At 51.3% G+C, this 13,226-nt stretch overlaps 1 protein-coding gene across 2 annotated transcripts; it reads left to right on the forward strand.

Annotated features, from left to right (window-relative positions):
• Positions 1-1,003: 1,003 nt before the first annotated feature.
• Positions 1,004-12,557, forward strand: LPAR5 (lysophosphatidic acid receptor 5). Of its 2 annotated transcripts, none has more exons than XM_058558974.1 (2): positions 1,004-1,343; positions 8,946-12,557. In XM_058558974.1, the coding sequence occupies exon 2, from the start codon at positions 9,162-9,164 to the stop codon at positions 10,275-10,277; it is 1,116 nt and encodes a 371-aa protein (XP_058414957.1). In that variant the 5' UTR covers positions 1,004-1,343; positions 8,946-9,161; the 3' UTR covers positions 10,278-12,557. The 2 variants fall into 2 exon arrangements, with proteins under 2 accessions (XP_058414957.1, XP_058414958.1); XM_058558975.1 differs by lacking the exon at positions 1,004-1,343 and adding an exon at positions 3,088-3,549.
• Positions 12,558-13,226: the final 669 nt, after the last annotated feature.

The raw sequence follows: 13,226 nt of genomic DNA on the forward strand, positions 1-13,226 counted from the left end.
ATCATGTGGGCCATGAGGGCATGTGTGTCTTCACTCCTGAAGCCCTGGGCCCTGTGATCTCAGATGTGAGTGTAGGATTGTCCCTCTGGAGGATAAAGGCCAGAGCCTGACTGAGATCACATCCAGGGGGACCAACCCCGGGGAAGTAGGGCAGAACTTGCACTTCATCGGGAGGGAGGAAACAGCTGGGGCCTGGAGCTCAGGAAACCCCTGATTTGACCTCCAGCAATGGGCCAGATGATCTGAATGTTGAGGTGGTTGCATCTGACATGTTGACAACATACATTGACAACATGCAACTTGACAACATGCAACTCCAGCTCTGGCCTTTAATAACCTGAGATTTCCCAAAGTGTGTTCTGGGGACACATATGTTTAGGAAACTGTATAGTCTCTCCCTCTTCTATAGGTTCACAGTGATTAACAGCATTAAAAGGAAAATTTATTATGGAAAAGTTAAAATATGCACAAATATAGAACAGTATGATACACCCCATGCACCCTTCACCCAGCTTCAGTATCAATATGTGATCGGTCTTTCTATGGCATGGTAAAGCTCTGAGGAGTCCTGTAATAGAGAAACCTGTTTAACCTGGTATTTCCCAAACTCATTTGACCACAATATCCTTTTTCACCTACTACTCAAAAACTTGAACTTGTTTTTGTGTGTTGAGCATGGACAACATGCCCAGCCCTGTTGATCCAGAAGACAAGGGGTTCAGCCCAAGGGTACAGAGACAAGGGGCTCTCCCCCGACCCCACCTCACCCCACCCCCACCTCACTGCCTAGGGGAAATAGGGGCAAGGAGGAGCCGTCCAGCCTGGGAACCCCTGTGATAGAGGAGCCGTGTGCACTCCGGAGAGGGAGAGGGCCCTGGGCAGGGTGAGGTATAAGCCATGATAGCAAGAGCGAAACCACCTGCCGGAACCCATAAGAAAAGGGATACCCAGGGGAGCCCAGTGAGCCTAGCGAGAGGCTGGGGGTTAGTCATCTGGCGGCAGTGGGTGGGTGTGCCAGGTAGGCTTCCTGGAAACTGTGGGGAGTGCGTGAGTGACATGCGGGGGCAGTTGTTAGTCGGCAAGAGTGGGGTCTGGATTAAGTGCCATTATCTGCTGGGGTTTCTTCTCTGGCCAGTCCGTGGAGGCCGCTGAGGGCACTGCTTCCTCCTCTCTCTCTCCCTGCCCCCTGTGGGGTTGGGTGAGTGCAAGGAACTGGGATCTGCTGAGATCTGCCGAAGTGGGTGTGTCCCCACCCGCCCCAGGAGCAGGTCCTACCAGCCCAGCCCAGCCCAGAGCAGGCAGCGGAAGCGGCTGGGGCAGCGGCAGAGCAGCAGGGAGCACAGGTATGGGGGCGTCACAGGTGGGGTTGAACCTCACAGGGGGCACAAGGGGCAGTACCCCTTCTTTAGAAATGGGGAACATGGGTGGGGATGGAGATGCGGGTGGGCCATGGGCCCTGGAAAACCTTTTGGAAGAGAATAAAAAGCTAAAAGGGGCTGCCTCAGGCAGACAGACCTTCTCAGACAGAGGACACAGCCTGGAGTGCCCCTCGGAAGCTTGAGGCCCCCACACTGGGGCATCGCAGAGAGGCTGGGCTCTCCCCTTCACCCTTGAGGCCCCTGTCATGCTGAACCCAGGGTTCCCAAGGCCACTGGGGAGGGCCCTCTGGGGACAATTTCCAACGCTTTCCCTCTCTCAGTTAAAACTTAAACCCCCCGGGGCCAGCCCTGTGGCTTAGCGGTTAAGTGTGCGTGCTCCGCTACTGGCTGCCTGGGTTCGGATCCTGGGCACACACCGACAGCACTGCTTCTCCGGCCATGCTGAGGCCGCGTGCCACATACAGAACTAGAAGGATGTGCAACTATGACATATAACTATCTACTGGGGCTTTGGGGGGGTGGGAAAGGAGGAGGATTGGCAATAGATGTTAGCTCAGAGCCGGTCTTCCTCAGCAAAAAGAGAAGGATTAGCATGGATGTTAGCTCAGGGCTGATCTTCCTCACACACACAAAAAACTTAAACCCCCATGCCCACTCACCGTCAGGGCCAGACCCTCTGCTCAATGACAATGAATCTGATTAAACACCACAAAGGGAGTCCATTGGCACAGATGTGTTCCCACTGTTATCCTTCCCAACTAACCAACGTGTATTTTAATAGGGTCTTCGAGACCCACTGCCTTAATCCAATGTGTTCATCCAAATGAGAGGATTAGACGAGATGGTCTCGAATGTGCCTATAGCTCTGCTAGAATGTGGCTCATGAGTGGCATGAAGAGGATGGCATTTCAGATATTTAGCACTGGTAGGAGAAATATTTGAGGGTCGGCAAGGCCTTATGATACCTTTGTATCACACCCACGAGGGCAGCTGCCCACCTATTACCTATGTTTATGGGGGCCTCCATGACAAGAAAGGGACCTCCCACCTGGTTGTATCTCCAGCTCCTTTTAGGGTGAGCTAAAATTGTAGCCCTAAGGAGAGATGGAGGCAAGGATGGAGGGGGAAGTAGAAAAGCCTCACTTCCTGGCCACAGAGACACTAGAGCCCAGCTCTGTCTGATGCTGTCAGCTCTCCCCACCCTGCCCCCCGCAGCGTACACCCTAGCAACACAGAGACTTTGCATGGCCAGACCCACCGGGAAGGAGACAGCCAAAACAGTGAGAGCTGAAGCCAGTGGTGCACATGAAGTGCTGCCTGAGTTTAGAGCGAGGCCAATGAGGCCAAAAGGCTCCAGAAGATTTCTCTGAGGCTGGGGGACCCAGCCAGGCCCCAAAGCAAGGAGACACTCAAACCACAGGGCTGTGGAGGGCTCATCCTGTAGAGTGGCTTCTCTCTCTCTTTTTTTTTTGTGAGGAAGATCAGCCCTGAGCTAACATCCATGCCAATCCTCCTCTTTTTTTATTTTTTATTTTTGGCTGAGGAAGACTGGCCCTGGACTAACATCTGTGCCCATCTTCCTCCACTTTATATGGGACGCCGCCACAGCATGGCCTGACAAGCGGTGCATCGGTGTGCACCCGGGCCACCAGCAGCGGAACGCGTGCATTTAACCGCTATGCCACGGGGCCGGCCCCAGAGTGGCTTCTCTTGATGGGGACTTTATTTCCTGTTTTTCCAGCTCTTGAAAGCAGGGTGGAGAGAGATGTGCAGGTGGTGAGGTGACATCCATACACTGGGGAGACTAATTATTGAGCTGTAGGCCGCCTTTGCTTTCTGCCTTTTCCCAGAAAAAGTGTCAGGAGAGAGGAGATCAGAATATCCGGGGAGGGAGAAGACACGGCTGAGGATGATGTTAGAAAGGCAGGGAGAGACAGGCTCAGCTGGGGAAGGGTGGGGAGATCCTGGAGCAGGAATTTTGGCTGGAGAAAGCAGAGCAGGCCTGGACCAGGGAGGAGGGAGGATGGAGATAAGACGCGGCACCCCAGGGCCTGGGCCAGAGTGGCTTCTCGAGAAAAACGTGGCCTCTGGAGCAGGAGGAGGCCGCCCACTTGGCCTGGTCACCTGCGCTATCTCCACACCACAGAACTCCCAGATCCAGGACAAGCTGGTGAGCAGAATCCATCTGTGTCCCCAACGCAGCTCTTGGGCAGAGGTGTTCACAAAGCCTTTAGACTACGTTGAGCTTCTGCTGGCGGCTCAGCACAGTTTGGATTCACTGGGGAGTCGGACAATACAGACATTAAGAAGTCTTTATGAGTCAGCCCGTCTGTGGGTGAAGGCTGCATCCGCCCAGCGCCTGAGCGCAGCGCAGAGGAAGTGGGCTTCGGTGGAAGCGCACACTCTGTAGGGGTGGGATGCTGACTGGCCTCGACTCCCAGCCGTGGCCTCCAGAACCTAAAATGAGGTTGGGGCTATTCTAGAGGCTGTCTTCGGGGGCAAGGAGGATGAGGAGATGTGAGATTCCTTCTTTTCAAAATTCTGAAGGGTGTGAATTACTAAAAAGAGAAGGTGAAGAGAGAGCAAGGCATTTGGTGAATGTGTGGAAGGGGGAAAGGGGGATGTGCCCAGAGAGGGTGGCAGACAAGAAGAAGCTGGACAAAGTGCAAATATTTCTCTCCCCTCCCTGCCCCCATTGTCCCTAGTTGCCTGTTCCTTTCTCTTCAGCTCCCCTCTGCATCATTGGTCAGGCGCCAGAAGGGTGGATGCCACGGGCAGGTTGTGTGGAGGAGAGGGAGGGAATGATCATGATCTAGCCTCCTGCCCACTTTTACTGTCTCAATTTCATTTCCTGCCTGTTGCAGAAAATAGCCCTGCCCCTCTGGCTTATCGCAGCCAAGAACGGTGCCCAGCCCAGCTCAGAGGGCAATGGGACAGGTCTGAGAGGCCCTGAGGACGTAAGGAACCTGGGCCCTGGATGTGCATGCGGGCAGCTGAGGACAGAGACGCAGGGAGGAGGAGAGTGGCTGCACGTGCTCTGGTGTGTGCATGGTGTGGAGGGCAGTGATGTGGACTGGGCAGGCCCCGCCCGGTGCCTCCATGCGTACGGGGCTTTCCTTGCCCCTCAGTGCCTTGGGGCTGGGATCTGTTTGTGCACACCTGCATGGGTGTATGCTCCGGAAGCTGCCTGCCTGTCTGTGTCTATCCGTGTGCGGATACTATCCCTAAGCTAGGGGCCGTGTCTGCTCTTCCTCCTCTGGCCTCCGTGCATGCACATACTTGTGTGTTACAGGGTGTGTATTTACATTCACTTGCCTGTTACTAGGGATCTTATGTGACATCTCTTAGTGTACGTATACCTGTGTGTCCTTGCACGAGTGTATAGTGGTATGCTTATGTTACCACGTCCGTATGTGTCGATGTTACTAGGCCTATGTAGGCCTCCACGTCCTTCCTTCTCCCTGGTGAAATGAAACCCCAGTGTTCGTTCTTTTCTAGGGCAGCTGCTGTTTTTTGGCTTCCTACATTTTCCCCACAACCTGACCTCTTCCTCAAGGCAGGACTGAGGAGAGGGCTGGGCTGCCCCTCCCCCACATCTGGAGCCCTCCTTCCATTTCCTGTTTGCCTCCTTTTTGGCAGTTTTTCCCATCTTTGCCATCTGGCCTGGCACTGTGCCTGTTCAGCTCCACTGACGGGAGCCCCAGGAAAGCAGGCGGATGGGGTGGGGACCAGGGCAGGGACCTGGCAGCTCTCAATGCTCAACTAGGGCCATTCTGTGTGAGTCTGTCAGAAAGGTTGACAAATAAGCTCCACTATAAAGAAACCCAAGGACTTCTCCCTTTTGGAATAGAGTAAGGAGAGCATCACCATTTGCTTTACGAAAGCATTCCTAACTTTCCCTTTAAGTAGCAGCTCACCTAATACATCTTGGTCTGTTTATTGTTGTAACTTGGTTGGCAGAAAGACTGGGATTCTTGGAAAATCGTCATTCATTCATTCATTCACTGTCTAGTACGTGCCTCCTAGTTGTAAGGAGCTATTGATTCTCCAAGGAATGGTTAAGACTGATAAAGCATTATTGTAATTATAGTGTAAACTGTTGTTGGAATTTTAATGCAAGCTGTTTCCAAACAGGCCTTTTAAGGGACATGGTCTTTTACTAAGTGAGTTGTACATGCAGACAAGAGAGTCAGGAGTGTGATAAGCAGTGGTTAGCTGACTGGATTGATACAAGAGATGTGATAACAGGATTACAGGATGGGTGAACATGGAGGAGGGGGCAGCCAGTGAATATCACAGGGGCCTGCTAAGTAGAGAGACTGAAGTGTGAGTGAGCTTGGGAAGAAAAGCAGTAGAAGAGGTGGTCCCCACACCAGGACTTTACTATCTAATTGGGGAAATGGAACAAATACAACCTGAGTTGAAAGCAGCAAACTAAGTGCTGAAGTAGGTAAGGGGAAGTGGTGAAAAGAGGGGCGTATTTGTGTGTGTGTGTGAAAGAAAGATGATTACCAGTGTTTGAAGTGGAAGAAGGAAGTGGGTTATTAAAAAGTATATATTTCAATTGGAGAAATGAGGAAGTAAAACAATGTATCTATGGGCACAGATTTCATACAGATGGCTGTAAAAGAGCAAGTGCCCTGGGCAGCATCCATCCTCGTGTCTAACCATCCACTCCTGTTGGAAGCAGCCCGAGAGGGTTGGACTTAGGAGCCGGGTGGTCCTGGGTTTGAATCCTGACTTTGCTCCTCACTGACTGAGCTCTTGAGTTTGTCTGTCCTTTCCAGTAAAAATGAAGATAAACATCTACCTCAAAGGGCTGTTGGAAGGATTAGAGATTATGCACATAAAATACCCTGGGATAAGGTGAATGATCAGTGAATGATAGCTATGATTTTTCACTCAACATTCATTGAGGTAGGTGCTGCAGGATACAGAGATGAATAAGTCACAGTCCTCAGCCCCTCCCTCAAGGAGCTCACAGTCTAGTGGGAGGGGCTGTCTAAGAGCAGCCAATTATAGTGCAGGTGGGAACAGCTACGACAGACCTGCCCACTGAGTGGAAGTGCTGGTGAGGAGACTGCAGCTGCCTTGCGGGGATGGGGAGGGAGGGAGTCAGGAAAGGCTTTGCAGAGTCATAAGCGATGACTGAGTGGGCCAGGTGGAGAGTGGGAGGAAGGGCACTCCAAGTTGAAGAAACAGCACAGGCAGAGACAGAGTCCTGAAAACATAATGTATGTGCACAATTATGATTAGTTTAGTGTGACTGGAGCAAAGGAGCATGGGAGGTGAGGCGTGTGCCAGGAAAAGATCCTGGTTTTATTTGCTTTTCAGCATGTTTAAGCCTCTTTTAGTATTATTTTCATTTTTGAAATTCGTATTTTGCAGAGGAAATCTTTATTTCCTTTAACTGTTCTCTTACACCTCTTACAAGTCTTAAACTGCTGGTAGTTGTGGTTGGAGGGAGAACAAACAAACAAAAACCCCACAAGAAAACTTGTTATAGTCTGAGTTACCTCGGTTCCAGGTAAGAATTTAAGCAGCTCCTTTTGAAAGGAATCAGTCCAGTATCTTGGGATAATTGCTCAGTGTCTCCGGACAACTTCTGTCCCTAAGATGGCATGTGGACACTCGTGTTCATAGCATTCTTCACAATAGCCAAAAGGTGGAAAAACCCAAGTAACCATCAACAGATGAATGGACAAACAAAATGTGATATATATACATATATACACAATGGGATATATTATTCAGCCATAAAAAAGAATGCAATTCTGATACACGCTGCAACATGGATGGACCTTGAAAACTTTATGCCAAGTGAAATAAGCCAGACACAAAAGGACAGATATTATGATTCCACTCATATGAGGTGTTTAAAATAGGCAAAATTCATAGAGACAGTAGGACAGAGGTTACCAGGGGCTAGAGGGAGGGGGTAAGGGAACGGACAGTTATTGTTTAATGGGTAGAGAGTTGTTGTTTGAGATGATGAAAAAGTTCTGGAAGTAGTGATGGTTACGCAACATTGTGAATGTACTTAATGTCACTGAATTGTACACTTAAAGATGGTTAAAATGGTAAGTTTTAAGTTATGTATATTTTACTACACACACACAATAGCTGTCTTCAGGGGTTGCCATCGAGGGGTAGCTTCTGTGGCCTTATGGCTTTAAGGAAGGTGGGATCCTGAGGCCATGTCCTGTCCTCTGGCTCCTCTACCTCTTGGCCGTATCTTTTGTCTGCCAGCTTTTGCCTAAGGATGGCAGGTGCTGTGGTCTGCTCTCTCCAGCAGCATCGTCAGTACTTCCTCGCCTCACTGCTACGCTCTCTGGGCTTAGGGTCCCCCTTGAGCCCTCACTACCAAACCGCCATCTCCCCCCTATTGCAGCACTCCATCTGGGAAGCTCCCTACTCAGACATGCCAGAGGAGCACCTGGAGAAGCTCAACCCACAGGGCCTTCCCCTGCCTGGCAGGACTATGCTGGTGTGCCATCAGCCTAGGAGAGCCCCGGATGTTATTATCCCCATTTTACAGATGAAGAAACTGAGAGTTAGAGAGGTCAGATAATCAAGCGAGCCTGGGTCGCTCTGACCACAAACCTAGCTCCCACAGGAGCAATGGTAGATGTGATGAGTGAGGCTGGGATTTTGTACTGTACACGGGAGCCTGAACTTTATTCTCTAGATAATGGGGAGCCAGCAGAGCACCTGTTCCAGGGGCGGAGCTCCGCAGTGCTGCTCACCACCTAATATGAGACCTGTTTACTTGCACTTTACTACGTCTCCCTTCTATGGAATGCAAAGTAGCTAGGGGCAAGACTTTTGTTTTGTTCACTACTGTGAACATGCCTGGAACCTTCTAAAGGCTTGGGAAGCATTGGTAGAAGAAAGAAAGGAAGGACAGGAGAGACATTATTAGATAATAACAGCAACCAAAGCACTTTTACATGCATCATCTCATTTACTCTAACAGCCTTATGAAGGAAAGACCCCCTCTCCTTTTTTTCTCCCCAGGTGAGGAAAATAAGATTCAGAGAGATTAAGTCACTTTTCCGAGGGCAAAAGGTAGGCAAGTTGGCAAAGCCAGGATTTAAAACCAGGCAGCCGGGGACCGGCCCCGTGGTGTAGTGGTTAAGTGCATGTGCTCCGCTGCTGGTGCCCTGGGTTCGGATCCCGGGTGCGCACCTAGGCATCGCTTGTCAGGGCATGCTGTGGCGGCGTCCCATATAAAGGGGAGAAAGATGGGCACAGATGTTAGCCCAGGGCCAGTCTTCCTCAGCAAAAAGAGGAGGATTGGCATGGATGTTAGCTCAGGGCTGATCTTCCTCACACACAAAAAAACAAAAATAAAGTAAACCCAGGCAGCCTGCCTCCAGAGCCTGGGCATTTAACACTGTGTTGTACAGCCCTGCTGCAGAAAGCTATTCTGGCCCCAGGGAAGATGGGGAAAAGATCTGAGGCTGAGAAAGACCTGAGAGGCCAGCCAGTTTAGCTAGATAAACACTTGTGTCTTTGGCCCTGTCCTTGCATAATCTTGACTTTTCCCTCATCTTCACATTCCAGGTCTGCCAGTGCTGATGAAGCTGTGACCAACGGCATCCACCCCCTGGCAGCCATCTGGGGCTGCCGCCATAGCCCGCATTCCCATGCTCCGCCTCTGCTTACTTTGGGTCTGTCTCTGTGCAGCCTCCAGGCCCCGCTCTGGCAATGAACACGATGCCAGAACCCTGGTGTGCCCCATGATGCCCCCTGCCTAGCTCCTTCTCACACTTTGGCAGGATGTTGGCCAACTCCTCGGCCAACACTTCTACCAACAGCTCTGTTCCCCTGTGCCCTGACCACCGGCCCACCCACCGCCTGCACATGGTGGTCTACAGCCTCGTGCTGGCCGCAGGGCTCCCCCTCAACGCGCTGGCCCTCTGGGTCTTCCTGCGCGCACTGCGCGTGCACTCCGTGGTGAGCGTGTACATGTGCAACCTGGCGGCCAGCGACCTGCTCTTCACCCTCTCGCTGCCCCTGCGTCTCTCCTATTACGCACTGCACTACTGGCCCTCCTCGGACCTCCTGTGCCAGATAGCGGGCGCCATCTTCCAGATGAACATGTACGGCAGCTGCATCTTCCTGACCCTCATCAACGTGGACCGCTATGCCGCCATCGTGCACCCGCTGCGGCTGCGCCACCTGCGGCGGCCCCGCGTGGCGCGGCTGCTCTGCCTTGGCGTGTGGGCGCTCATCCTGGTGTTCGCCGTGCCCACCATCCTCGTGCACAGGCCCTCGACCTGCAGTTACCGTGGCCTCCAGGTGCGCCTGTGCTTCGAGAGTTTCAGCGACGAGCTGTGGAAGAGCAAGCTGCTGCCGCTAGTGCTGCTGGCGGAGGCGCTGGGCTTCCTGCTGCCCCTAGTGGCCGTGGTCTACTCGTCGGGCCGGGTCTTCTGGACCCTGGCGCGGTCCGACGCCACGCAGAGCCATCGGCGGGGGAAGACCGTGCGCCTCCTGCTGGCCAACCTCGTCATCTTCCTGCTGTGCTTCGTGCCCTACAACGCCACGCTGGCAATTTACGGGCTGCTGCGGGGCAACCTGGTGGTGGCGAGCATCGCGGCCCGCGATCAGGTGCGCCGGGTGCTGATGGTGATGGTGCTGTTGGCCGGCGCCAACTGCGTGCTGGACCCGCTGGTGTACTACTTCAGCGCCGAGGGTTTCCGCAACACCCTGCGTGGCCTGGGCACTCCGCTTAGGGCCAGGACCTTGGCCACCAACGGTGCTCGGGGGACGCTCGCTGAACGGCCTACTGAGACCAGCCACACCACTGAGCCGCTTGCCGCCAGCCAGGAGCTGCTCAGGCCCTTCAAACCTGGGACGCCCTTCACCCAGCGCCTGGAAGATACGGCTCTCTGAACACACATCGTGCTATAGGGTCACCTGCCATCCCCACCCCCTCGAGCCTCTCACACTTGCAGACTTTCAGGGTGTGCACATGAGGGAGGTGGACTGGGCATTTGGACTTCTGGGTGACAGCCACAGCTCATAAATGCAGAAGAGAAAAAAGTGTGGGAGCAAAGGGCACCAGGAAGGTAGAGTGCTGGTGGAAATATCTTCTTTAAATTGGTGGTGATATGAACATGGGGAGGATCCCTTCCCTAGAAGGAAGTGATGCTGTGAGCCTGCCGATGCAGAGGCAGAAGACTGGATGAAATGCCCTTGGTGAGGGCATGAAGCAGTACTGAGAGCAGGCAGATGGAGCAGAAAATGGGTGATCTGGATTTAGATGGACCACAGCAGTCTTAGGGCCATGAATGCCACCCACTCTCATTTCCCCTGGGCTTCCCCTGCCCAGCAGTGAGGCATAATTCAAGAGTTTATTGGCTATGGACAGAATTAGTTTCCTTCTTGATTAGTGACTTGTAACAATTTAGATCTGACACCCAGCATAGGGTGGTTGAGGGCAGGGCAAAACCATGAGTTACAGGGTTTTTTTCCTCCAAGATTCTGGTCCCTGTTCCCCTTTCTAGGTGGTCCCTTCTCCTTCCACCCCAGCCCCTTTTCGAGACCTCTATTCTAGGTCCTAAATTCTATCTGTCTCTGTTGCTTCATCTAGAATAAGAGGAAAATTCTTTGTACTAAAGTAGCAGTTGTCAGGCTGTTTGATCTCAGACCGTTTTACACTCTTAAAAATTGAGGAGTCCAAAGAGCTTTTGCTTAAACTTTGTTCTTTTGATATTTACCATATTGGAAATTAAAACTAACAAGTTTTTAAAACAAATACCCAAGCACACATTCCATTAGCTGTGCGAGCAATAATGTCATCACATTTCAGGAAGCCTCTGGAAAACTCCACTGTATACTTGTGAGAGAATGAGAGTGAAAAGGACAGATGACATCTTAGTAGTAGTACTATGAAAATAGTTTTGACCTCATGGGCTTCCTTAAAGAGTTGGTCCCCAGATCACACTTGGAGAGCCATAACTGTACCATGCATAACTTCTTCCCAGGGCATTATATACACTTTTTTTTATTACTGTGGGGACAGGGTAGTGCTCAATAATCAATTGCTAATTGTCCTTAAGGCTTGGGGTTTCCTGGGGGGGGCAGGCAAGAGCTGCACACCCAATGGACGCTACCTTGGGCTTCCTGGAGCGGCAGCCCTGAGGTGGGGGTGGATCTAGTCACGCAAACACTCAGGCGGAAGGGGTGGGGCTTCTCTGGGGAGGGAAAAGGGAACTGCGACAGACAGGAAAGGAGTTTAGAGGGAAGTAAGAGTGTGATGGGAGGACAGGAATAGGCTGTCTGTTCTTAGCAAGCTGGAGGCCAGGGAAATGGAAGCCTGGCTTCTGAGCCACCTACTGTTTCCTTCCCTCTTTACAGAGTCCAAGTTGGGGGGCTGAGAAGGGTTGCTGAGTTGGCACTATGACATCTTGAGACCCTGACATTAATGAGGGAGTTGTTGCCATGCGTGTGTCCTGTGTGCATTTCTGTCCCTCTGTCTCTCAATGCTGTATGTTTCTGTGTGTGTGTGACAGTGTCATGGTTTTCTTGTGTGTGTCTCTGTGTATTTTAGTTTGGAATAAGGCTTTTGTGTGTGTCTTTATGTGATCACTCCAGACGGTGATTTACAGGGGTAAAATGACCCCTGGTGGCCAAACCAGAGAACTGACCCAGATTCCTCAGTGAGAGCTGTGAAGTCGGGGCCTTCCACCATCTGGTGCCAGGTTAGAGCCCTGGGCCAGGCGCTCACCTCCCGCTGCTCTAGAAGAGGCCTGGTGCTTAGCACCTGCTTCATCTTGCTTCATCCTTAGGGTTCAGGACCCATGCCCTTCCAGCCCTGGGAGAACCAAAGGTCGCCATAGTCCAGTCTCAGTACTTTGTCTTATCCAAACTGAACTGAATTGAGCACAATCTAAAAAAATTACTTGAGTATTTTTATATAGAGATACGTGAACGAATTCTAAAGTAATGAAAATTCACATAGCAAGTGTCTTCTAACATACTATATAATTTACTTATTTATTTATTATAATTTTTATAGCTTTTGTCTGTCTTCCCCCCTGGTAAAATGTAAGCTCCCTGGGGGCAGGGATTTTTGTTCGGTTGCCTCTCTGTTGTGTCCCCAGCATCTAGAACATCGCCTGGCACAAAAGAAGTGCTCAATAAATATTTGCTAAGTGGTGAGCAGTTCAATCTTGCTGTGAAGTACCTTATTATCTAGTGGGGACCATGGAACAACTCAACAATAATTATTATTCAAGACGGAAGATGCACGAACACAGGGTAAGGTGTTGGCACTTAATTTATTGGGCAATGGGAAGCCCCTAAAGGTTCTTGAGTGAGGTTTTGCTCATCTTGACATATAGTGTGGGATAGACTGTAGGGAAGTGAGGTGGGGAGCATCTAAGGGGAAAGAAAGAGTGGTCAGGGAGCTGTTAAAGTAGTCCAGGAGAAGTGTGACCGTGGCCTGTGGAGGTGGATGGAAATGGGTTGTCTGCAGTGTGAAATCTCCAGTGTTGGTGGACTCTTTCCCCACATGCAGTACATCCAATGGGTTTCTATCACGAGGATAGAGAGGCAAGAATAGATAAAGGAGATGCTGCAGGCAGAGAAGGAATGAACAGAAGCTGACAAGTAACAGGCTGGGGAAGTTGAAGAAAACCTGTAGCCACTGCCATTTTCACAGGATTCCCCAATTACTGAGTGGGCAGTACAATGGAGGCAGGATGTGGGAAATCAAGAGCCCTCACCTCCTGTCCTGGAGTTACCCCATTTGAGGTTTAGGAAAATCCAAAGGAGGAAAATGAGAAAATCTTAGCTAGAGGGAGAAAGAGCATTAGCAAGTTTTAAAAATACTCTCTG

The sequence above is a fragment of the Diceros bicornis genome, chromosome 17, assembly GCF_020826845.1.
Source record: "Diceros bicornis minor isolate mBicDic1 chromosome 17, mDicBic1.mat.cur, whole genome shotgun sequence".
Taxonomy (NCBI): Eukaryota; Metazoa; Chordata; class Mammalia; order Perissodactyla; family Rhinocerotidae; genus Diceros; species Diceros bicornis.

Excerpts from the sequence above, each read along its gene's own strand:
- LPAR5 (XM_058558974.1), top strand. The coding sequence starts at position 9,162 with ATGTTGGCCAACTCCTCGGCCAACACTTCTACCAACAGCTCTGTTCCC.